General features: G+C 43.3%; 1 protein-coding gene across 2 annotated transcripts in view; it reads left to right on the top strand.

Annotated features, from left to right (window-relative positions):
• Window positions 1-3,884, top strand: part of LOC100673502 (liver carboxylesterase 1-like) — a 42,363-nt gene extending 38,479 nt beyond the window's left edge. For both annotated transcript variants that reach the window (XM_064274017.1, XM_064274018.1), the window contains exons 12-14: window positions 2,147-2,278; window positions 3,347-3,419; window positions 3,701-3,884. In XM_064274017.1, coding sequence (XP_064130087.1) covers window positions 2,147-2,278; window positions 3,347-3,419; window positions 3,701-3,884 — 389 coding nt within the window. The remainder of the gene's footprint in view (window positions 1-2,146; window positions 2,279-3,346; window positions 3,420-3,700) is intronic.
• Window positions 3,885-26,380: the final 22,496 nt, after the last annotated feature.

Genomic DNA, 26,380 nt, shown 5'->3' on the forward strand with positions numbered 1-26,380 from the left:
ACTTCTTAATTAAAGTCCTTTAAGTAAAAAGAACTTTTTTGAATACAAATTAATTTGTTACAATTGTAAAAAGTTTTGAAAGACAGGAACACACATAGAAGAAATGAGGTATCACTCATAGTTCTTCTGCCTGCAGACTTTGCTGTCAATCTTTTTGGTTTTTGTTTTCCTAATAATTGTTTCATGTCTTACCTATAATTAAAAGATCAATGTTACGATTTTTTTTAATACTATATTATAGGCATTTCCCAATGTCATTGAAAATCCATTGAAAAACATATATTTCATTGGCTGCATATGATTCCGTGGAATGAATACATTATAACTGGCTTTAACATCCCTTCTTACTGGCTACTTAGGCTGGTTGCTCCTTTTTTGGTGCCACAAATAACATTATACTCATTCTTATGTGCATAAATCTTTGACCACATCTCTAATAATTTTCTTAGGACTGCTTTTTAGAAGCGAAATTACTGGGCTGAACTGTAAGAGTGTTTTAAAGCTCTTGACACTTATTGCAAAATTCCTATTCAGTGTATAAGACTGTGGATTTCTTAACTCTCTTGCACACTTGGGATACTGAGATTAGAAAATATTGCCAATTTCATAAGTTACCCCAACTGAAGAAAAAAAAGAGAGAGACAGAGAACAGCACACTCTGTTTTAATTTGCAAATATTTGATTATCAGTCTCTGTGTCTTTTGTTCGTAATTGCTGTTACCCAAATCTGTGCCGTGCTTTCCTCTGTAGACCTGTGTTGTAATCATAAAAAAAAAAAAAAAAAGGAGTGTTATATATCCTGCGCAGTAACTTTAAAAAAAAAAAAAAAGAATTTCTTTAGGGCAAGATACTTCTTAAAATAAGTTCTCTCGTTCACAAAAGGCCTTTCCTCTATGGCTGGCGTCTGTTTCTTTTCTAAAACTTTTGAGTGGCAGGGGCAAGGCTAAACCACCTCCTTCAGGAGATTCAGCTTGGCCTTGAAGCACCTGTTTAACAAGTAGATTTCAGAGCCACAGAAGGACTGATTGTTCCAAACAGCACTTCTTTTTTTTTTTAATCCAAGGGCACGATGATGAAGTGAGGGGAAGGATTAAATGAATTGTGCTGAGTCCTCATGTTTTCAGGTTAATAGTTGCTGTCAAGTTGACTGTATTGTAACTCATGGCAACCGCCTGTGTGTCAGAGTATAACTGTGCTCTCTAGGGTTTTCAGTGGCTGATTTTTCAGAAGTAGATTCCCAGGCCTGTCTTCTCAGGTACCTCTGGTTAGACTTGAACCTCCAACCTCTCAGTTGGCAGCTGAGCACTTTAACCTTTTCTACAGTGCAGAGACAAATCCTCGTGTTGGGATGACATTTATTGTTAAATCTTTTTGTGGATGATATTTAATGGTGTGAAGAAATGATTATAGTATATTCCAAAATAGCAAATATGATATTATCTCAATTTTATGTATATTTTTAAAGGCACATGTGCTAAATTACCAAAAAAGGCTTTCTCTGAGTGGTGGGATTGTAAGTGATCTTTTTTTTCATTTTTCTGCATTTTGTAAATTTCTTACTATGCTTAGGGGGGAAAAGCTGTAAAATTTCTAAACCAGTGAAAATGTTCAAAACTAGGGAAAATTGAAGACACCTATTGGACTGTAGATATTCTCCAAAGGAATGAAAACTAGTCTTTTATAAATGAAATACAGTAGCGTACACTGGATGTATATAGATTTTTGTGTGTATGAAGGCATCGGTAGGCAAAGGGGTTTATATGAATTGACCTAGGGCCCTATAAGGATAGTCATTTTGAGTGGATTGATGTAGGAATTTCAACATTCATTCATTCATTCAACAAATACTAGGCCCAAATCCCTGCCCCAACTCAATCAACTATGAAGTCTTAAGTGAGTTAATGAGCTTTCCTGAAACTCCATTTCTGAATTGAGATGATAACCAGGGGCTTCCTGCAGAGCCACACAGTTCCCAACACACAGTTGGCACTCACAAAGCTGAGCCACTATTAATATTGTTGGTGTTGTGTACTCAGTACCCAGATGTGTGACCAATTCCTTGAATGTTCAGGGCCCCCTGGAGACTTTGATATCATCCAGGTATGCATCTTAGAAAATGAACTGAGCATAAATTCTTGTATCTCAGATGCTGGAGGCCCCACCTACATGTACAAATTTCAGCATCGTCCAAGCTTCTCACCAGAGATGAAACCCAAGACGGTGATAGGAGATCACGGGGACGAGCTCTTCTCGGTCTTCGGGACCCCATTTTTAAAAGGTGATGGCTCTTTGCTGGCTATGAGCTTGTAGTTAGGAGACCTGGGCTCAAGTCTTCGGTTTAGTGGCCTTAAGCAATTTCCTCCTTCTTTCCTGGCCTTAGTTTCCTGGATTCACCATAATAGGGTTGAACTACATTGGGCAGTTCCCAGCCTTTCTCCTGCTCTAACATGCATGACGGGGGATGCGCATTCACATGCTCTCAGCTGTGGTCACTCTCAGAATCCGGACCTGTGGCATCAATAAGACAGGTAGTAGGTCGCCTGTAGGGCTAGAATGCCATCCCTACAATTCCCACTCCTAAGAGCATAACAGAATGCGAGTGAGAGTAAGGCTAGACTTGGTGTGAACTTTGAATCATTTCTTATGTGTGTGTGTCTCTCTAACTTGTCTGTTCCTCTATTATCTAGCATCTATTTTTTTTATCTCTCTACCATCTATCTATGTGCTATATAACTACCATCTATTTTAACATTTATCTAAAACTCACATCTTTTAAAATTTGATCTATTTAATAACACAATATTTGAAAGAAAATCCTTCACCAATGCCTACAATACCTACCCACTAAGTGTTACAGAAAACTTGTGACCCACCTTTTGGTTCTCTCTGACACACCAATGCCTCTGGGCATCTCCCGGTTATATAACCCCATAGGACCATTTCAGCTCTGTTTTTTTCAGACTATCAAAATGGGGGTGGGTGAAGGAGATTGAGAAAATACCCAAGGGAGAGCAGTCCTGGAGTTGGAGCTGCTGTGAAGGAAGCTATGGGGTGTGACATTGTGATTCTGAAGGGGAAGGAGGGTCATGTGGGCACAAAAAGATAAATGCAGCCAGCTCACAGATTGACTACAGGCCCATCACTGACTCCCAGATCAGTAATTCTCAAACCTGAAGTGCACACAAATTACCCAGGATCTTGTTAAAATGCAGTTTTAGAATCAGTAGGTCTGGGATAAGGACCAACATTCTGCATTTCTAATGAGCCCCCAATTAATTCTGATGCTGCTGGTCCATGAAGCATACTTTGAGTATCAAAGGCTTTTTTTCTTTTCCCTTCTCCACAGAGAGTGGCACAGAAGAGGAGGTCAAACTCAGCAAGATGGTGATGAAACTGTGGGCCAACTTTGCTCGGAATGGGTGAGATTGGTGGCAGAGAGGAGCAGAGTTGGGGACAGGAGTAATTGGGTATACCTATTTGGGAAGTTTAAGTGGTAAAGCTCTTGACTCTATGACCAAAGTACTCTAACAATGGGAGCTTTTTAAAAGGGAACAAGCTCCCCCCAGAGATGGTGAGCTCCCTGTCTTGGAGACAAGTGAGCCTCTTGGCAGAGATGAAACCAATGGATCCCTGCATGTTTCAGAAGGTTGCTTCAGACCACACTGTAACTTTGGGAATTTCTATTTGATTCTGTTCCCAGGGACCCCAATGGAGAGAGGCTGCCCCATTGGCCAGCATATGACCAGAAGGAAGGGTACCTGGAGATGGGCACCACCACTAAGGCAGCCCAGAAGCTGAAAGACAAGGAGGTGGGTTTCTGGACTGAGATCCTGGCCAAGAAAGGAGCAGAGCAGCCAGCACAGACAGAGCACATTGAGCTATGAACAGGGGGCCAACTGGGTACTCTACATGGGCATTCTACAGAAGGCACTTATAGCTCAAAGAGGCTTCTTATTGTGGAGGCTGAAGAATTGTCTGGTGGGATGGAGAATTTTGTACTGATTACCTCAAATTTGGGAATAAATGTTTTGGAGATGAAGCCAGTGTCTGTGTCTTGGTCTGGAGATTAAACTTTCCTCCTTAGAGAGAATGAGGTCCCTGGATGGTGCAAATGGTTTGTGCTTGACTACTAACTGAAAGGTTGGCAGTTCAAACCCACCCAGCAGTGCTGCTGAAGAAAGAAGAATGGCATGGTGATCTGCTTCCGTAAATATTACAGTCAAGAAAACCCTATAGAGCTTGGGCCTACACTGTAACAAATGAGGTCCCCATGAGTTGGAGTCAAAGGCAATGGGTTTGTTTTGAGTTTTTCCTTTAGAGTGACTGCACCATGAGCAGGAAGGTGCTCTACTGGGGATGGCGGGGCCTCTGGGCAAGCAGGAAGCAGCAGGCTGAGTTCTGGGAGCTGTTGAGGGGGCCCTAGGTCTGCACCGTCTCTCTGGGTCCTCAACAACTTCCAGCAGCTGGATTTGGGATGGTCGGAGAGGAGCACCCCTCTTTTCAGTGTGGAGCTACCCATGGAGGTGGAGATGACACAGGCTGAGTGTGTCCCTGGAGTGAGGTGGGAGGAAGAGGTGGCGTGGCGACCCTGTGGCACTGCTGCATAGCCTGTCTGACTATTCCACAGGCCTGTGCCACCTTCAATATGCACAGTACTCTCCCAGGCCCTCCCCAAGACTACCTCCTCCAGCAGCTGGTCTGTAGCCTCTGTAGCCTGGACTACTTCTTGGGTGGTGACCACCTTGGAGTAAGTCCCTCAAGCATCATCCTAAAACTGCCTTAGAGGTTAGTTTTGCCTTCTGCTCTGAGGCAGAAAGCTATAAGAGGTGTCATTCTTACCCCAACTGGAGGAAAACACTGGATTTTTCTCAAAATTATAACTTTTCCATAACACACCAAAAAGCTGGGGTTGAAATGCAAACAAACAGCCTTAAAGACAGATGACAGGCACTTTGGAGGAGAGATGGGATGTGAACACTGGCTCACCTGTGGCAGAACCCAGGGGGGCAGACGGGGCCACCATACAGTGAGTGAGAAGCATGAATCTACAATTTGTGATGACATGCGGAAGGCCAAGTGTATGCTAATGTGAGAGCGTAAAACTACGGGGAGGCCAGACCCAGAATTTCTTTGGTGCTTGGAGACTTGTGGTAACAATGTGAGGAAGTGTGAGGAAAGGCAAAGTTGGCCAGACCTTGTGGAGACCTGAATGTTGTCTGGGGGCAATGGGCCCAAGAGAGCTACAGCAACTGGGCCATTTTTGTCAACCTCCTGCTTTTCACCACTCTCCTGCATAGGTGTCCCCTATCCACTAAGCTGGATATCCACCTTTATTGGTGCTCAGATCCTCTCAGCCTCTGCAGTCCCGGCTCCTGCCAAGACCCTAACAGTCGGTTTACTCAGGGTTTCTGCTCACTGTCATCTTGCGTTCTCCTCTGTCCCCTCTCCTGTGCTCTGGCTTTCTCTGCAGTTTCAAACTTCCTAAAAGAGGTTTGGTTGGTTGTCTGAGTCACCCTCCAGTACAGATCACCACTGACCAGGGTGTGACCCCCCAGCCACTAGGCACCCTGGGGCTGAATGCCCACTGGACTGCTAGCTGTGACCAAGAAGGCAGGCCCGCAGAGTGTGAGCATAGCGACCGCCTTCTCCCCCTTCACAAGGGCCCTGTGGGAATGCCGTCTTCTGAGTGGGCACCACCCAGGTGGCAAGCATGTCCAGAGCTTCACCTGGCAAGTATAGAGGTGAGTGGCTGAAGGCAGCTGTGAACAATTAGCCCAGGATCTGCACACCTGGCCCTGTGAATTGGATGTGACATCTGAGTTCACAAACACAGAAGGTAAAAAAATGGACTTCATTTTTTTTAGAAACAATTGAATTTAATTTGCATCTGGAGCCCCCTTGTGCTGGTGACATTTCAGGATCTGTCACCCACGTTTGTGGTCTACTAAGTTGTAGGAACTCTACCAGTGCTGATTCATTGGGGTGTGTGGCAGGTGGAGGAGCAATGGGCTATCAGCATAGTCATCTGGCCCCACTGGTGTCTCCTGAGGCCTCCAGGTCCCCAACTGGCCCTCAGATGTGGGTTTGGGATGGCTACCAGACTATGGCAGGGGCTGACAAACTTCTTCTGTAAAGGGCCAGAGATTAAATATTTTCAGCTCTGTAACTACTCAACTGTGTCTTTGCAGCAAGAAAGCAGCTATAGACAACATGTAAATAAATGAGAGTGATTGTGTTCCAATAAAACTTGATTTACTTGCATTGGCAGAGGGGCTAGAGTAAGCCCATGTTTCACCAGGAACTTGGAGTCCTTCTGCCCTGAGGGGGCACTCCTCCTGGATGAAATTCATGTTAGACTCTCACAGATGTGTCAGCTCGGCTGCCAGGAAAGAGCCTCCTTCCCTTGCCACAGCCCAATCTTCTTCCATCATTGAGAGAATGTGAGCAGGGGGGTGGAAAGGGCCCTTCTAGAGCTCCCACCTGGTTGTGACCATCATGCCCATAGCCCCTGTGCAATGGATAAAGCATGTCCAAGGCCAGCGTTTCCTCTCAATCTTCCAACAACCCTGGAATAGGGGAATGGTTATTTTTATTAGGCTGAGACTCAGTGAGAGGAACACTGTGTCCAAGGTCACACAGCTGCCTTAGCAATTCAGGACTGCTTGGCCATCCATCCTTGTGGCCATGGCTCCTTCGTGTTCAATCGTACGTTGAAACTGGGGATAAAATTGAAGCCAGGTTAGCTGGTGATCAGAGGCTTTCCCATTAGACTATCACTTCACTTAGTCCCGGGGTCACGGCTAAGATCGGATTCATTATTGTGGCCCCCTAGCAAGTCCCTGTGTGGTACAAATGGTTACCACGCTTGGCTGCTAATTGAAAAGGTTGGGGGTTAGAGTTCACACAGAGGCAACTGAGAAGAAAGCCCTGGGGATCTACCTCCAAAACATCTGCCATTGAAAACTCTATGGAGCACAGTTCTCTGACACGCATGGGGTTGCCATGAGTTGGAAGCAACTCAAAAGAGCTCTAACTGGTACATAAGTGCTTGGTCATAAAGCAAGATGGGTGGGCTGATAGACAGACCTTTACAAGGAAGACGTGGGCATGGGCCTTCAGTGATTATGTTCGTTATTTGCTTGAACCCTAATAATAGTGGTAGCTAAGGATTATGGAATATTTATTTTGTGTTCTATGCACTTTTCGTATTAATTCAAATAATCTGCACAGCAACCCTAGGAGGTGAATACTTGGTATTAACCAAGTGAAGGCTAACACAAGATCGAACCATATTGTTGTTAGGTGCCGTCGAGTCGGTTCCGATTCGTAGCAACCCTATCCACAACAGAATGAAACACTGCCGGGTCCCCCGCCATCCCTACAATCGTTGCTATACTTGAGCTCATTGTTGCAGCCACTGTGTCAATCCACCTCGTTGAGGGTCTTCCTCTTTTCCACTGACCCTATACTCTGCCAAGCATGATGTCCTTCTCCAGGGACTCATCCCTCCTGACAACATGTCCAAAGTATGTAAGAGGCAGTCTCTCCATCCTTGCTTCTAAGGAGCATTCTGGTCGCACTTCTTCCAAGGCAGACTTGCTCGTTCTTTTGGCAGTCCATGGTATATTCAGTATTCTTCGCCAACACCACAACTCAAAGGTGTCAACTCTTCTTCAGTCTTCCTTAGTCATTGTCCAGCTTTCACATGCATATGATGCGATTGAAAATACCATGGCTTGGGTCAGGCGCACCATAGTCTTCAGGGTGACATCTTTGCTCTTCAACACCTTGAAGAGGTCCTTTGCAGAAGATTTGCCCAATGTGATGCGTCTTTTGATTTCTTGACTGCTGCTTCCATGGCTGTTGATTGTGGATCCAACTAAAATGAAATCCTTGACAACTTCAATCTTTTCTCCGTTTATCATGATGTTGCTCATTGGTCCAGTTGTGTGGATTTTGTTTTCTTTATGTTGAGGTGCAATCCATACTGAAGGCTGTGGTCTTTGATCTTCATTAGTAAGTGCTTCAAGTCCCCTTCACTTTCAGCAACAAAGGTTGTATCATCTGCATAATGCAGGTTGTTAATGAGTCTTCCTCCAATCCTGATGCCCCGTTCTTCTTCATAAAGTCCAGCTTCTCGTGTTACGTGTTATTTGCTCAACATAGAGATTAAATAGTTATGGTGAAAGAATACAACCCTTACGCACACCTTTCCTGACTTTAAACCAATCACTATCCCCTTGTTCTGTCCAAACAAGCATAGTCAACTAGTAAGTGACAGAAAGGACAAGCTACATAATTTGCAGGGCCTGGTACAAAATTAAAATGTGGGACCCTTGTTAAAAATTACTCAGAATTTCCAGACAGCTACAGCAGAGGATTAATGCAAATATGGGGTCTTTCTTCTGAGAGCAGGGTCCCATGTGACTGCACAGGTCACATGCCCATGCAGCTAACCCTGGTTACAGAGCTGGGACATGAATCTCGGCAGTTTGACGCCAGAGCCTGCGTCCTTAAGTGCTAAGCAATCCTGCCTTTTACCGAGGAAATGGTTTTAAAATCCTTAACCTGGGCTTGACCTGATCTCTAACTTCAGACAAATCTGGTCACTTGATTTTGACCAAGGGCAACCATTCTAGCTGATGGTTCTCTGCTACCCTCTTGCGGTTTGTATCCATATACCACAAGACTTACTGATGAAAATCAAAGACAATAGGCTTCAGTATGGATTACACCTCAGGAAGCCCCTCTTGCCTAGCCTTTCTCTGCAATGATATATCCTTTGTCTCTCACGTGGGCTGGTCTCACAGACTCCCGCCTGGCCTGCCTGTCACCTTCCTCACCCTACAGAGCCAGAGGGATCCACCTGAACGGCCACAATTTTCCTCACCTCTCTATATCCATGCCCTTTGCCATGTGACTTTGTGGCTCCACTAATTCAATCTGAGCTGGTCTCCTAACTCGCTTTAAGAATAAAATGAGGCAGAAGTGACAGTGTTCCAGTTCCCAGCCCAGGCCTCAAAAAGCCTTGTACATCCTCACGCATTCTCTTTAAAACATGTGATCACTGTGTGAACTGTCCCAGGCTGCTCTGCTGGATACTGAGACACCACATGGAGGGGAGCCACCTCAGTGAGGCTGTTCAGAACCAGCCAGCAGCTGCTGACCGACCAGCTGACTGCAGAGCCATGAGGGAGCCCAGTGGGGATCAGCTGAGCCTGGTCCCGAATAGCAGAACTTTGTGTGTGGCCCACAGATTCATGAGCTAAATACCTAGTGGTTGTTTTAAGCTTTGGGGTAATTTGTTACCCACCAATCACTCACTGATACACCATCTAACACCCACGAATACACTTCGCCAATCTGAAACTCTTCAATGGCTCCCTATTACCCTCCGGAAAAAGTTCCACTGCCTTATCCCAGCACAGCGGCCCCTCATTTTCTGGATTTTGCTCTTGTTCAGCTCCTCCCCTTGCACCTTGCACAGTTTTGCAGACCCTCGTACTCTGTGTGCTGCTTCAGGCCTCTGTGCTGTGCCTTTTGCTAGTCTCATGTTCTGGAATTTCCTTCAAGGCTCAGCTCAAGTGTCTCCTATTTGGGGGAACCCTCTCTGATCTCTGTAGATGGGATCCAGGGCCTGATTTCCCTGCCAGGTTGTGAGATGGGCCTTGATTCACTTGTCTCTGTAAGCCCAACCATCCATGGAGCACCTCACCCCACCATCCACTGAGCACCCTCCCAACCATCCACTGAGCACCCCACCCCCACCCACCTACTGAGAACCCTATCCCACCCATCCACTGAGAACCCTACTGTGTGCTACACACTTGTCTAAGCACTGGGGACACACATACAAGTATGTTGTAGTTGCTGCCTCTTATCCCAAAACTTACTTGTCCCTTAAAAGATCATCTGCATAAATGCTGACAAGTGCAATGTTGTGGGTAGGTCAAGAAAGGCTTTTTTTAGGAGGTGACATCTTGAGAGACATAGAGAAGGTAGCCAGTTTCAGAAAGATGGAGAAAGACGAGGGTGAGGCCCAGGGCATAGGGGTGTGCTGGAGAACTGCAGCTAGTCTAGCACGGTTGGAGCAGGGAGGTAGAGTGGGATGAGGAGAGGAAGGCTGAGAACCTTGGTTTTAGCTTGAAGCTAATGGGGAGTCACTAAAAGGGTTTTAAATGAGCGTTCAGTAGGTGCTTAATAAATGTTTCTTTATCAGTACATTATCTGCTTCCCCCTTGAGACTTTGAGTTACTTGAGGAGAGGTTATTCATTCTTTGTATTCTCTAGTTCCTTCTTGGTACGTAGTAGGACTGGGTATGATGCTGATGAATGAATCCCTCCAAGAAATGCAATAAAAAACCAAAAGGATCTTTTCATCTAGACCAGGACCACTTTTCACTCCTCTGGCTTAGGGAGGTGTTGAGGCTCTAAGAAGGGTCCAGAGAACAAAGGTCCTCCATCCTCTCTTCCCTCAGCCCCTGCTTAGCAGCAGAAGTCTGTGTTGGTGCCACCTGGTGGTCACAGTGCCCACGTTATATTTTAATCAGCTTCCTTCATTGCGAAGGTGCCTTATCAGCCAGGGAAGTGGAGAGGGAACCTGGAGTGGGCAGAACGCATTACTCAGCAGACATGTTCACTTGCCAGCTCAGAGATGCCTCTATGAATGCTGACCCCAAGGCTGTCTGCCTTCAGCCTGCAAGACCTGAGGCTTGAGTCCACATAACTTGGGCTCAAGAGAAATTTTATTCTAGACCACAGGATGGAGCCCAGGGTGAGGAAGCCACAGAAAGCAAGCAATGGCCCGTGTTGAACCAATATTCTTCTCACCCTCTTCCTAACAGCATTGCATCCTGTTAAAAATGTCTCACCTCCCCAGACAACCTGACATGAACTTAGGAGAGACCTGGGGATGGCTCTTGCTGGGGAGCAGGCAGTAAGCAGCAGGCAGGTGCCTATTGTAGGACCTTCAAGTCCACAACAGGCCTACTGTGGCCAGAGGCTTGGGCTTATTCAGTCCTCTGCTTCTGACTCTGATCTGCCCATCCTAGACTGTGACTCTCGAGCTACAGAGGAGATAGATTGAGGCTGCCCAGGTGGAGGCTGCCGCACTCAACAGCCATTCTCTGCTGGTGAGACAATGGATATTCAGCTTCGGAGTGTGTCCAGGCCAAATCCTTGGTGGGGCCTTCTCTGGAGACAGGGGTGCCTTTCCTGGTTTCCTGTAGCGCACCCTTTCCTCTCATGCCCTGATAGTCTGACCCAGCTCAGCCCTCCCAACACCTTGGGCCAACAAAGCTTTTAGCTAATAAGCAGATCCCCAGAATCCTGTTAGTTACTAGCTCTTTGAGGAGTTGTCTGGCCACTATGTAGTTGTCTCCCCACCCCCTCTGGTTCACAGCTGAGGTCACACAGAGCATCTCCTTTGACAGCAGTCCATGTGGGCTAACAGTGAAGGGTTTTCAGGACAACTGGGTCCTGCAGGTGGTTGGATGTTGCCTGGCACAGAAAATTAAGTGGAACAAAGAAACTGTCAGCACCAAACACACACACACAAATACATCAAAATGACAGCACTATAATCCTACCCATTAATAATTACACTGAATGTAAATGGACTAAATGCAACAGTAAAGAGACAGAGAGTGGCAGAATGCATAAAAAATACAATCAGTCCATATGTTGCCTACAAGAGACATGCCTTAGACTTAAAGACACAAACTAAACCTCAAATGATGGAAGAAAATATATCAAGCAAACAACAACCAAAAAAGAGCAGGAGTGGCAATATTAATCCCTGACAAAATATACTTGAAAGCAAAATCCACCACAAAAGATAAGAAAAGACACTATATAATGATTAAAGTATCGGTATGGCAGGAGGACATAACCAGAGTAAATATATACACACCCAATGACAGGGCTCCAAAATACATAAAACATATTCTCACAGCATTGAAAAGAGACATAGATAGCTCCACAATAATAGTAGGAGACCTCAATATACCACTTTCGGTGAAGGACAGACTATCTAGAAAGAAACTCAATAAAGACATGGAAGATCTAAATGCCACGATCAACCAACTTGACCTCATAGATATATACAGAACACTCCACCCAACAGCAGCCAAGTACACATTCTTTTCCCACACACATGGAACATTCTCCAGAAGAGACCACATTTTAGACCACAAAGCAAGCCTTAACAGAATCCAAAACATCAAAATATTACAAAGCATCTTTTCTGACCATAAAACTATAAAAGTAGAAATCAGTAACAGAAACACCAAGGAAAAAAGTCAAATACATGGAAGCTAGAGAACACTTTACTCAAAAGCCTCTGGGTTATAGAAGAAATCAAGGACGGAATAAAGAAATTCATAGACTCAAGTGAGAAAGAAAACACATTCTGGCAGAACTTTTGGGAGACAGCAAAACTAGAGCTCAGAGGTCAATTTATAGCAATAAATGCACTCATTCGAAAGGAGAAAGGACCAACATCAAAACATTAAGCCTACAGCTCAAAGAAATAGAGAACAGCAAAGAAGCCAAAGGCACCAGAAAAAAAGAAATAATAGGGTTTAGAGCAGAAATAAATGAAACAGAGAAAAGAAAAACAGTTGGGTCAACAAGACCAAAAGTTGATTCTTTGAGAAGATCAACAAAGTCAGCAAAACACTGGTCAAACTGACAAAAGAAAATCATGAGAGGAAGCAAATAACTTCAATATGATATGAGATGAGTGGTATCACAACAGACGCAACTGAAATAAAAGGATCGTAGCAGAATACTATGAAAAATTACACTTCAACAAATATGAAAACCTAGAGGAAATGGAAAAATTTGTAGAAACACTTTATCTACCTAAACTAACACAAACCAAGGTAGAAAAATGAAATTAACCCATAACAAAAGAACAGGTGGAAGAGGTAATTAGAAAAAAAAAAACTCCCAACAAAAAAGACCCTGGCCCTGAGAGCTTCACTGGAGAATTCAACCAAATTTTCAGAGAAGAGTTAGCACTAGCACTACTAAAGGTATTTCAGAGCATAGAAAAAGAAGGAATACTCCCAAACTCATTCTTTGAAGCCAGCATAACCCTGATACGAAGTCATGTAAAGACACCAGAAAAAAAGAAAATTACAGACCCATGTCCCTCAGGAACATAGACACAGAAATCCTCAACAAAATTCTAGGCACTAGAATTTAACAGCATATCAAAAAAAATAATAATAATTCATCCTCACCAACTGGGATTCATCCCAGCTATGCAGGGAGGTTTCAACATTAGAAAATCATTCAATGTAACCCATCACATAAATAAAACAAAAGATAAGAACCACAGGATCTTATCAATTGATGCAGAAAAGGCATTTGACTAAGTCCAACACCCATTGCTGATAAAAACTCTCAGCAAAATAGGAATAGAAGGGAAATTTCTTGACATAATAAAGGGCATTTACACAAAGCCAACAGCCAACATCACCCTAAATGGAGAGAGACTGAAAGCATTCCTCCTGAGGATGGAAACCAGACAAGGATGCCCTTTATCACCACTCTTATTCAACGTTGTGCTGAAGGTCCTAGTCAGAGCGATAAGGCAAGAAAAAGAAATAAAAGGAATCCAAATTGGTAAGGAAGAAGTAAAAGTATCCCTATTCCCAGAAGATACAATCTTATGCCTAGAAAACCCCAAAGAATCCACAAGGAAACTACTGGAACTAAGAGAAGATTTCAGCAAAGTATTAGGATACAAGATAAGCATACAAAAATCAGTTGGGTTCCTCTACACTAACGAAGAGAACTTTGAAAAGCAAATCAATAACATGTACAATATTCCCAACATAATAAAGTACTTATGACTAAGTCTAACCTGACACATAAAAGACCTATACAAAGAAAAAAAAACTACAAAACATTACTGCAAGAAAACAAAAGAGGCCTACATAAGTGGAAAGACATACCATGCTCATGGATAGGAAGACTCAACATTGTGAAAATGTCAGTTCTATCCAAAGCGATCTACACATACAATGCAATCCAGACCCAAATTCCACGGTATTTTTTAACAAGATAGAGAAACAAATCACCTACTTCATATGGAAAGAGAAGAGTCCTCGGATAAGTAAAGCATTAGTAAAGAAGAAGAACAAAGTGGGAGGCCTCACACTACCTGATTTTAGAAACTATTATACTGCCAAGGTAGTCAAAACAGCCTGGTACTGGTACAACAACACATACATAGACCAATGGAACAGAGTTGAGAACCCGGATGTACCAGATCACCTATGAGCAGCTGATATTTGACAAAGGCCAGATGTCCATTAAATGGGGAAAAGACAGTCTCTTTAACAAATGGTGCTGGCATAACTGCATATCCATCTGCAAAAAATTGAAACAGGATCCATATCTCACGCCATAGGCAAAAACCCACTCAAAATGGATCAGAGACCTAAATATAAAATCTAAAATGATAAAGATCATGGAAGAAAAAATAGCGACAATGCTAGAAGCGTTGGCATCAACGTATACAAACCATAGCTAACAATGCACAAACACCAGAAGAGAAACTAGATAACTGGGAACTCCTAAAAATCAAACACTTATGCTCATCAAAAGACTTCATTAAAAGAGTAAAAAGAGAAACTACAGACTGGGACAAAATGTTTGGGGTCTAATCTCTAAAATCTACAAGAAAATGTAACATCTCGACAACAAAAAGACAAATAATCCAAATAAAAACTAAGCAGACACTTCACCAAAGAAGACATTCAGGTAGCTAACAGACATTTGAAGAAATGCTCACAGTCATGAGCCATTAGAGAAATGCAAATCAAAACTACAATGAGATAGAGCCAGGGGCCAAGATGGCTGACTAAGCAGAAGCTACCTCGGAACCTTCTTGCAACAAAGACTCGGAAAAACAAGTGAATCGATCACATACATGACAATCTATGAACCCTGACCATCAAACACAGATCTAAAGAGTTGACCTGAGTGACAGAGATGAGAACGAACAACTACAGAGAAGCAGCGACTGTTTTCAGAGCCTGGAGCCAGCGTCCCAGTCAGGAGACTTTGGTGCCGGTCTTTGGACTGGGCGAAGGGGAGCTGAGCACGGCATCCTGAGGTGGCGCAAACACGGGGCACAGCCCTAGCCGCCTGAAATGACCTCGGAGGAAGCACAGCCAGTGCATGCAGGCAGCGCAGTGACGCGGCTGACAGGAGGAGAAGTCACTGGTAGGAAGCTACTGGTTTTGGAGGTGGGAGTGCGGCGTCCCAGCCTGGGAACCTTGACGCTGGGCTTTGGACTGGGAGCGGAGGAACTAACCGTGGCTTCTGAGACAGCACAAGCATGGCATGCGGGCCTGACCCTCGGGGGCAATCTATACCCAGGAAGCACACACAGTCGACGCGCCCCTTGGGAATCTCAGATAATACAGTCATCTGAAGCAAGGTAAGTAACTTTGTCTATATTCCGGGGTGCTACTCTCTCCTATTTATCTGAACCCTCCCCTTGCCTTCCCAGGCAGCTTCATTAACATTGGAATTTCCTGAGCCAGAGGGTGAACTGCACTGTGGTTTTTCTTTCTTTGGTCTTTTCCTAACCCATTTTCCTGGCCTGAGAGAAGCAGCTACAAAAAACCCAGGGACCAAACATCTTTCCCTAATTGGACTAAAAACACAGAACCTGTTCCAGCCAAGCATATGTAATCCACAGTCTTGGGCTTTCATCCCTACAGGGAACAAGGTGGCTATTATAATGCAAAGGCATTCCTGATGGGGATCTGACTGTAATTGTTTTAGCAGATTACTGGAAAGACAAGTTTCCCAGGTCTGATATCTCTGCATATTCAACAGAGCCCTCACTGACCCACAACAGGGAACTGAGGGCTGAAGCTCCCCCCAGACCACCTAGCCTCTTGCCTTAGGGGTCTAAGGAGGGTGACACCTACCAATCTGTAGAGGTACTTGCACTGGGGGCCTAAGGTGCAGCTGCAGAGCCCACCCACCAAGGTGCTTTAGGAATAGAGACACAGCTACCTCACTGACTCTTGGGGGAATCCTGTCAGCATCCTGCCCCCCCGGAGTGTGACCCCCTGCTGCTACTAGAATCTGGTGCTCACAAATATCACCACTACTTCTGTAGGTGGATAGGTGACAGTCAGCACCACACACTTGATGACCCAAAATCAGATTCTACTCAATAGTGAATGGACTCAGGGTTATATAACTGGTAACAGCCCAAACCAGCAGGTAATAGGACATAAGTGATTCAAGGGCTACAACAATCAAGACAGCACAATCTAGTAGCCCATCTACGTATATTGAAAGAAAACAGAACAAGATAAGACTCAGTAAGCAAATATAAAATAAATCGCTACAATATCTTAGTGATGGCTCAGAGACAGCAGTCAATATCAAACCACATAAAGAAGCACACCATGATTGCTTCTACAACTCCCCAAATTAAAGAATCAAAATCTTTCCCAAATGAAGATACAATCCTGGAATTGCCAGATACAGATTATAAAAAACTAATTTACAGAATGCTTGAAGACATCGGGGATGAGCTCAGAAATGAAATAGGGCAATGTACAGAAAAAGCCAAGGAACACACTGATAAAGCAGTTGAAGAACTCAAAAAGATTATTCAAGAACATAGTGGAAAAATTAATAAGTTCCAAGAATCCATAGAGAGACAGCATTCAGAAATCCAAAAGATTAACATTAAAATTACAGAATTAGACAATGCAACAGGAAGTCAGAAAAGCAGACTCGAGCAGTTAGAATGGAGAGTGGGAGATCTGGAGGACCAGGGAATTGACACCAATATAGCTGAAAAAAAATCAGATAAAAGAATTTAAAAAAACGAAGAATCCCTAAGAATCAGGTGGGATTCTATCAAGAAGAACAACTTGCGTGTAACTGGAGTCCCAGAACAGGGAGGGATATCAGAAAACAAGGAGAGAACGGTTAAAGATCTGTTGGCAGAAAACTTCCCTGACATCATGAAAGACCAAAGGATATCTATCCAAGATGCTCATTGAACCCCTTTTAAGATTGATCCAAAAAGAAAATCACCAAGACATGTTCTCATCAAATTTGCCAAAACCAAAGACAAAGAGAAAATTTTAAAAGCAGCCAGGGATAAAGGAAAGGTCTCTTACAAAGGAGAATCAATAAGAATAAGTTCAGACTACTCAGCAGAAACCATGCAGGCAACAAGGCAATAGGATGACATATATAGAGCACTAAAGGTGAAAAACTGCCAGCCAAAGATCATATATCCAACAAAACTCTCTCTGAAACATGAAGGCGAAATTAAGACATTTACAGATAAACACAAGCTTAGAGAATGTGAAAACGAAACCAAAGCTACAAGAAATACTAAAGGAAATTGTTTGGTCAGAAAACCAATAATATCAGATACCAGCACAACACAAGTTCACAGAACAGAGCATCCTGATATCAACTCAAATAGGGAAATCACAAAAACAAATTCAGATTAATTAAAAAAAATGCTCAAAACAGGGAATCATTGAAGTCAATATGTAAAAGATTGCAATAATCAAAAAGAGGGACTAAATACAGGTGGCATAGAACTGCCATATGGAGAGGGATACAAGGTGATATAGGACAATACAAGTTAGGTTTTTACTTAGAAAAATAGGGTTAAATATTCAGGTAACCACAAACAGGTATAACAACTCCATAACTCAAAATAAAAACCAAGAAAAACATAATGACTCAGCAAACATAAAGTCAAATACTATGAAAATGAGGAACACACAATCTACAAAGAAAAACATCTCAGCACAAAAAAGTAAGTGGAAAAATGAAATTGTCAACAACACACATAAAAAGGCATCAAAATGACAACACTAAACACATGCTTATCTGTAATTACGCTGAATGTAAATGCACTAAACGCACCAATAAAGAGACAGAGAGTCTCAGACTGGATAAAGAAACACGATCCGTCCATATGCTGCCGACCAGAGACACACCTTAAGCTTAGAGACACAAACAAAGTAAAACTCAAAGGATGGAAAAAAAATATAACAAGAAAACAATAAGCAAAAAAGAGCAGGAGTAGCAATATTAATTTCTGACAAAATAGACTTTAAAGTTAAATCCACCACGAAGGATAAAGAAGGACACTACATAATGATTAAAGGGACAATTGACCAGGAAGATATAAGCATATTAAATATTTACACACCCAATGACAGGGCTGCAAGATACATAAAACAAACTTTAACAGAATTGAAAAGTGAGATAGACACCTCCACAATTAGAGTAGGAGACTTCAACACACCACTTTCGGAGAAGGACAGGACATCCAGTAAGAAGCTCAATAGAGAGAGACACGGAATTGCTACAATCAACCAACTTGACCTCATTGACTTATACAGAACACTCCACCCAACAGCTGCAAAGTACACTTTTTTTCTAGCGCACATGGAACATTCTCCAGAATAGTCCACATATTAGGTCATAAAACAAACCTTTGCAGAATCCAAAACATCGAAATATTACAAAGCATCTTCTCAGAACACAAGGCCATAAAAGTGGGAATCAGGAGGGGGGCCAAGATGGCGGACTAGGTGGACGCTCCCGCGGATCCCTCTTGCAACAAAGACTCGGAAAAACAAGGGAATCGATCACATACATAACAATCTATGAACTCTGAACAACAAGCACAGACTTAGAGACGGAGGACGAACAAATACGGGCAGACAGCAACTGTTTTCAGAACTAGGAGCCAGCGCACCAGGCAGGTGACCTTCGGAGCTCGATCTGGGGCAGAGCCCAGGGGGGCAGACGGCACAGAAAGGGGGCCCACCCCTTCCCCCCCGAATCCATCCCGGGAGGAAGCCTAGCAGGTTGGCGCGGGCGGCGTAGGGGCGCAGCCGGAGGGAGAAACACCCGGGAGGCAGTGACTGATCTGAGAGGGGGGAGAACAGCGTCCCAGCTGGGGTGCCATGCCGTCCGCCGGGAGTTAGGCGAGAAGCCGACGGGGCGCGCGCGGGGGGGGGGTCAGCTGTGTTTCCCTGGAGTGACCCCAGGGCGGGGCCCACGCGTTCGTGCGGGAGGACGCGCACCCAGTCCGCGCGTGTGGCACGGCACACCAGAGGGAGAAATCCCCGGAGGTGTCTGGTCTCAAAACAGGGAAAGCAGCATCCCAGACGGGGAGCCATTCCGCTGCGATCTGGGCACGCGCGCGCGCGCGCGCGGGCGGGGCATGAGCGCGGGGTCCATTTTTATTACCCTGAATTGACCCAGAGGGCGGGACCACCTGGTCGTGCGAGTGACGCCCTCCCAGTTTGCGCGAGAGGTGTGGCACACTGGAAGGAGAAGTCCCCGGGAGGAACTGATTGGTCCCAAAGCGCAGAAAGTAGCGTCCCAGAGTGCCGCCCTGCTGGGGCTTGGGCGCGCGCACGAGCCGGCCGTGAGCGAGGAGTCCATTTTTATTGCCCTGAATTGACCCAGGGGGCGGGCCCACCTGGCCGTGCGGAGGAACTGATTGGTCCCAAAGCGCAGAAAGTAGCGTCCCAGACAGAGTGCCGCCCTGCTGGGGCTTGGGCGCGCGCACGAGCCGGCCGTGAGCGAGGAGTCCATTTTTATTGCCCTGAATTGACCCAGGGGGCGGGCCCACCTGGCCGTGCGGAGGAACTGATTGGTCCCAAAGCGCAGAAAGTAGCGTCCCAGACAGAGTGCCGCCCTGCTGGTGCTTGGGCGCGCGCGGGCGGGGCGTGAGCGCGGAGTCCATTTTTATCGCCCTGAATTGACCCAGGGGGCGGGCCCACCTGGCCGTGCGGAGGAACTGATTGGTCCCGAAGCGCAGAAAGTAGCGTCCCAGACGGGGTTCTGTCCTGCCGGGGCTTGGGCGCGCGCACGAGCGGGGCGTGAGCACGGAGTCCATTTTTATTGCCCTGAATTGACCCAGGGGGCGGGCCCACCTGGCCGTGCAGGTGACGCCAACCCAGTTCGCGCGAGAGGTGTGGCGCTCCGGAAGGAGAAGTCCCGGGGAGGAAGTGACTGGTTCCCGAACAGGGAAAGCAGCGTCTCAACCCGGAAGTCATCCCGCTGGGATTTGGGCGCGCGCACAGGCGGGGCGTGACTGCGGGATCTAATTATAATCGCCTGAATAGACCCTGGGGGCGGGCCCACCCGTTCGTGCAGGAAACGCCCACCCAGTGCCCACGAGCGGTGCCGCGCACCGGAGGAAGTCCCCAGGAGGAAGGGACTGGTTTCCGAGCAAGGAAAGCAGTGTCCTAGCCAGGGACCCGTCCAGCCTGGATTTTGGCGAACGGGGGCGGAGCGTGAACGTGGTGTTCAGCTCTATATTCTGTGGTGCTACACTCCTAGCTCTCAGATCCCTCCCCCACCCTCCCCAGGCGACCCCATTAACATCCGAATACCCGGAGCCAGAGAGAGAATTCAGATAGGGATCTGACTGCATTTTTTTTTAGCTGACTACTTGGAAAATCTAGTTTCCCAGTGATGGCTCGGAGACAGCAGTCCATATCAAACCACATAAAGAAACAGACCATGACAGCTTCTCCAACCCCCCAAACAAAAGAATCAAAATCTTTCCCAAATGAAGATACAATCCTGGAATTATCAGATACAGAATATAAAAAACTAATTTACAGAATGCTTAAAGATATCACAAATGAAATTAGGATAAATGCAGAAAAAGCCAAGGAACACACTGATAAAACTGTTGAAGAACTCAAAAAGATTATTCAAGAACATAGTGGAAAAATTAACAAGTTGCAAGAATCCATAGAGAGACAGCATGTAGAAATCCAAAAGATTAACAATAAAATTACAGAATTTGACAACGCAATAGAAAGTCAGAGGAGCAGACTCGAGCAATTAGAATGTAGACTGGGACTTCTGGAGGACCAGGGAAACAACACCAACATAGCTGGAAAAAAATCAGATAAAAGAATTAAAAAAAATGAAGAAACCCTAAGAATCATGTGGGACTCTATCAAGAAGGATAACTTGCGAGTGATTGGAGTCCCAGAACAGGGAGGGGGGACAGAAAACACAGAGAAAATAGTTGAAGAACTCCTGACACAAAACTTCCCTGACATCATGAAAGAAGAAAGGATATCTATCCAAGATGCTCATCGAACCCCATTTAAGATTGATCCAAAAAGAAAAACACCAAGACATATCATCATCAAACTTGCCAAAACCAAAGACAAACAGAAAATTTTAAAAGCAGCCAGGGAGAAAAGAAAGGTTTCCTTCAAGGGAGAATCAATAAGAATAAGTTCAGACTACTCAGCAGAAACCATGCAGGCAAGAAGGGAATGGGACGACATATACAGAGCACTAAACGAGAAAAACTGCCAACCAAGGATCATATATCCAGCAAAACTCTCTCTGAAATATGAAGGAGAAATTAAGATATTTACAGATAAACACAAGTTTAGAGAATTTGCAAAAACTAAACCAAGACTGCAAGAAATGCTAAAGGAGATTGTTTGGCCTGATGACCAATAATATCAGGTACCAGCACAATACAAGGTCACAAAACAGAACGTCCTGATATCAAAGCAACTCAAACAGGGAAAGCACAAAAACAAACAAATTAAGACTAATTCTAAAAAATAAATAAATAAACAAAATAATACACACAACAGTAAATCATGGAAATCAATAGCTAAACGATCAAAATAATCAAAAAGAGGGACTAAATATAGGAGGCATTGAACTGCCAGATGGAGAGTGATACAAGGCGAAATAGAAGGATACAAGTTAGGTTTTTACTTAGAAAAATAGGGGTAAATAAAAAGGTAACCACAAAAAGGAATATCAATTCCATAACTCAAGAAAAAAGCCAAGAAAAACGTAACGACTCAATAAACACAAAGTTAAACATTATGAAAATGAGGATCTCACAAGCTACTAAGAAAAACGTCTCAGCACAAAAAAGCATGTGGAAAAATGAAATGGCCAACAACACACATAAAAAGGCATCAAAATGACAGCACTAAAAACTTACTTATCTATAATTACGCTGAATGTAAATGGACTAAATGCACCAATAAAGAGACAGAGAGTCACGGACTGGATAAAAAAACACGATCCATCTATATGCTGCCTACAAGAGACACACCTTAGACTTAGAGACACAAACAAACTAAAACTCAAAGGATGGAAAAAAATATAACAAGCAAACAATAAGCAAAAAAGAAGAGGAGTAGCAATATTAATTTCTGACAAAATAGACTTTAGACTTAAATCCGCCACAAAGGATAAAGAAGGACACTATATAATGATAAAAGGGACAATTGATCAGGAAGACATAACCATATTAAATATTTACGCACCTAATGACAGGGCTGCAAGATACATAAATCAAATTTTAACAGAATTGAAAAGTGAGATAGACACCTCCACATATATAGTAGGAGACTTCAACACACCACTTTCGGAGAAGGACAGGACATCCAGTAAGAAGCTCAATAGAGACACGGAAGATCTACTTACAACAATCAACCAACTTGACCTCATTGACTTATACAGAACTCTCCACCCAACTGCTGCAAAATATACTTTTTTTTCTAGCGCACATGGAACATTCTCTAGAATAGACCACATATTAGGGCATAAAACAAATCTTTGCAGAATCCAAAACATCGAAATATTACAAAGCATCTTCTCAGACCACAGGGCAATGAAGCTAGAAATCAATAACAGAAAAACTAGGGAAAAGAAATCAAATACTTGGAAAATGAACAATACCCTCCTGAAAAAAGACTGGGTTATAGAAGACATCAAGGAGGGAATAAGGAAATTCTTAGAAAGCAACGAGAATGAAAATACTTCCTATCAAAACCTCTGGGACACAGCAAAAGCAGTGCTCAGAGGCCAATTTATATCGATAAATGCACACATACAAAAAGAAGAAAGAGCCAAAATCAGAGAACTGTCCCGACAACTTGAGCAAATAGAAAGTGAGCAACAAAAGAATCCATCAGGCACCCGAAGAAAACAAATAATAAAAACTAGAGCTGAACTAAATGAATTAGAGAACAGAAAAACAATTGAAAGAATTAACAAAGCCAAAAGCTGGTTCTTTGAAAAAATTAACAAAATTGAAAAACCATTGGCTAGACTGACTAAAGAAAAACAGGAAAGGAAACAAATAACCCGAATAAGAAACGAGAAGGACCACATCACAACAGAACCAAATGAAATCAAAAGAATCATATCAGATTACTACATAAAATTGTACTCTAACAAATTTGACAACCTAGAAGAAATGGATAAATTCTTGGAACAACACTACTTACCTAAACTAACACATACAGAAGTAGAACAACTAAATAGACCCATAACAAAAAAAGAGATTGAAATGGTAATCAAAAAACTCCCAACAAAAAAAAGTCCTGGCCCAGATGGCTTCACTGCAGAGTTCTACCAAACCTTCAGAGAAGACTTAACACCATTACTATTGAAGGTATTTCAAAGTATAGAAAAAGACGGAATACTACCCAACTCATTCTATGAAGCTACCATCTCCCTGATACCAAAACCAGGTAAAGACATTACAAAAAAAGAAAATTTTAGACCTATATCCCTCATGAACATAGATGCAAAAATCCTTAATAAAATTCTAGCCAATAGAATCCAACAACACATCAAAAAAATAATTCACCCTGATCAAGTGGGATTTATACCAGGTATGCAAGGCTGGTTTAATATCAGAAAAACCATTAATGTAATCTATCACATAAATAAAACAAAAGACAAAAACCACATGATCTTATCAATTGATGCAGAAAAGGCATTTGACAAAGTCCAACACCCATTTATGATAAAAACTCTCAGCAAAATAGGAATTGAAGGAAAATTCCTCAACATAATAAAGGGCATATATGCAAAGCCAACGGCCAATATCACTCTAAATGGAGAGAACCTGAAAGCATTTCCCTTGAGAACGGGAACCAGACAAGGATGCCCTTTATCACCGCTCTTATTCAACATCGTACTTGAAGTCCTAGCCAGGGCAATTAGGCTAGACAAAGAAATAAAGGGTATTCAGATTGGTAAGGAGGAAGTAAAGCTATCACTATTTGCAGATGACATGATCGTATACATGGAAAACCCTAAGAAATCCTCCAGAAAACTATTGAAACTAATAGAAGAGTTTGGAAGAGTCTCAGGATATAAAATAAACATACAAAAATCACTTGGATTCCTCTACATCAACAAAAAGAACACCGAAGAGGAAATAACCAAATCAATACCATTCACAGTAGCCCCCAAGAAGATAAAATACTTAGGAATAAATCTTACCAAGGATGTAAAAGACCTATACAAAGAAAACTATAAAACTCTGCTACAAGAAATTCAAAAGGACACGCTTAAATGGAAAAACATACCCTGCTCATGGATAGGAAGACTCAACATAGTAAAAATGTCTATTCTACCAAAAGCCATTTATACATACAACGCACTTCCAATCCAAATACCAATGTCATACTTTAAGGGAATAGAGAAACAAATCACTAATTTCATATGGAAAGGAAAGAATCCCCGGATAAGCAAAACATTACTGAAAAAGAAGAAGAAAGTGGGAGGCCTCACCCTACCTGATTTCAGAACCTATTATATAGCTACAGTAGTCAAAACAGCCTGGTACTGGTACAACAACAGGCACACAGACCAATGGAACAGAATTGAGAATCCAGATATAAATCCATCCACGTATGAGCAGCTGATATTTGACAAAGGACCAGTGTCAGTCAATTGGGGAAATAATAGTCTTTTTAACAAATGGTGCTGGCATACCTGGATATCCATTTGCAAAAGAATGAAACAGGACCCATACCTCACACCATGCACAAAAACTAACTCCAAGTGGATCAAAGACCTAAACATAAAGACTAAAACGATAAAAATCTTGGAAGAAAAAATAGGATCTACCCTAGGAGCGCTAATACAGGGCATAAACAGAATACAAAACATTACCAAAAATGATGAAGAGAAACCCGATAACTGGGAGCTCCTAAAAATCAAACACCTATGCTCATCTAGAGACTTCACCAAAAGAGTAAAAAGACCACCTACAGACTGGGAAAGAATATTCAGCTATGACATCTCAGACCAGCGCCTGATCTCTAAAATCTACATAATTCTGTCAAAACTCAACCACAAAAAGACAAACAACCCAATCAAGAAGTGGGCAAAGGATATGAACACACATTTCACTAAAGAAGATATTCAGGCAGCCAACAGATACATGAGAAAATGCTCTCGATCATTAGTCATTAGAGAAATGCAAATTAAAACTACGATGAGATTCCATCTGACACCAACTAGACTGGCATTAATTCAAAAATCACAAAATAATAAATGTTGGAGAGGCTGCGGAGAGACTGGAACTCTCATACACTGCTGGTGGGATTGTAAAATGGTACAACCACTGTGGAAATCCATCTGGCCTTATCTTAAACAGTTAGAAATAGAACTACCATACAACCCAGAAATCCCACTCCTCGGAATATACCCTAAAAATACAAGACCCTTCACACAAACAGATATATGCACACCCATGTTTATTGCAGCTCTGTTTACAATAGCAAAAAGCTGGAAGCAACCAAGATGTCCATCAACGGATGAATGGGTAAATAAATTGTGGTATATTCACACAATGGAATACTACGCATCGATAAAGAACAGTGACGAATCTCTGAAACATTTCATAACATGGAGGAATCTGGAAGGCATTATGCTGAGCGAAATGAGTCAGTTGCAAAAGGACAAATATTGTATAAGACCACTATTATAAGATCTTGAGAAATAGAAAAAACGGAAAAGAACACATACTTTTGTGGTTACAAAGGGGGGAGAGAGGGAGGGAGGGAGGGAGAGGGCTTTTTATTGATCAATCTGTAGATGGGAACTGCTTTGGGTGAAGAGAAAGACAACACTCAAAACAAGGAAGGTCAGCCTAATTGGACAGGATTAAAAGTAAAGAGGTTACCGAGATAAAATGAAAGCTTCAAAGGATAGCGAAGCAGGGGCTGGGGTCTGGGGAACTTGGTTTGAGAGGACTTCTAAATCAATGGGCAAAACAATTCTATTATGAAAACACTCTGCATCCCACTTTGAATTGTGGCACCTGGGGTCCTAAATGCCAACAAGCAGCCATCTAAAATACATTAATTGGTCTCAACCCACCGGGAGCAAAGGCAAAGGAAGAACACCAAGGTCACACGACAACTAAGAACCCAAGAGACAGAAAGGGCCACTTGAACCAGAGACCTACAATATCCTGAGACCAGAAGAACAAGTTGGTGCCCGGCCACAATCGATGTCTGCCCTGTCAGGGAGCACAAGAGAC

This window comes from Loxodonta africana, chromosome 21 (assembly GCF_030014295.1).
Source record: "Loxodonta africana isolate mLoxAfr1 chromosome 21, mLoxAfr1.hap2, whole genome shotgun sequence".
Classification (NCBI taxonomy): domain Eukaryota; kingdom Metazoa; phylum Chordata; class Mammalia; order Proboscidea; family Elephantidae; genus Loxodonta; species Loxodonta africana.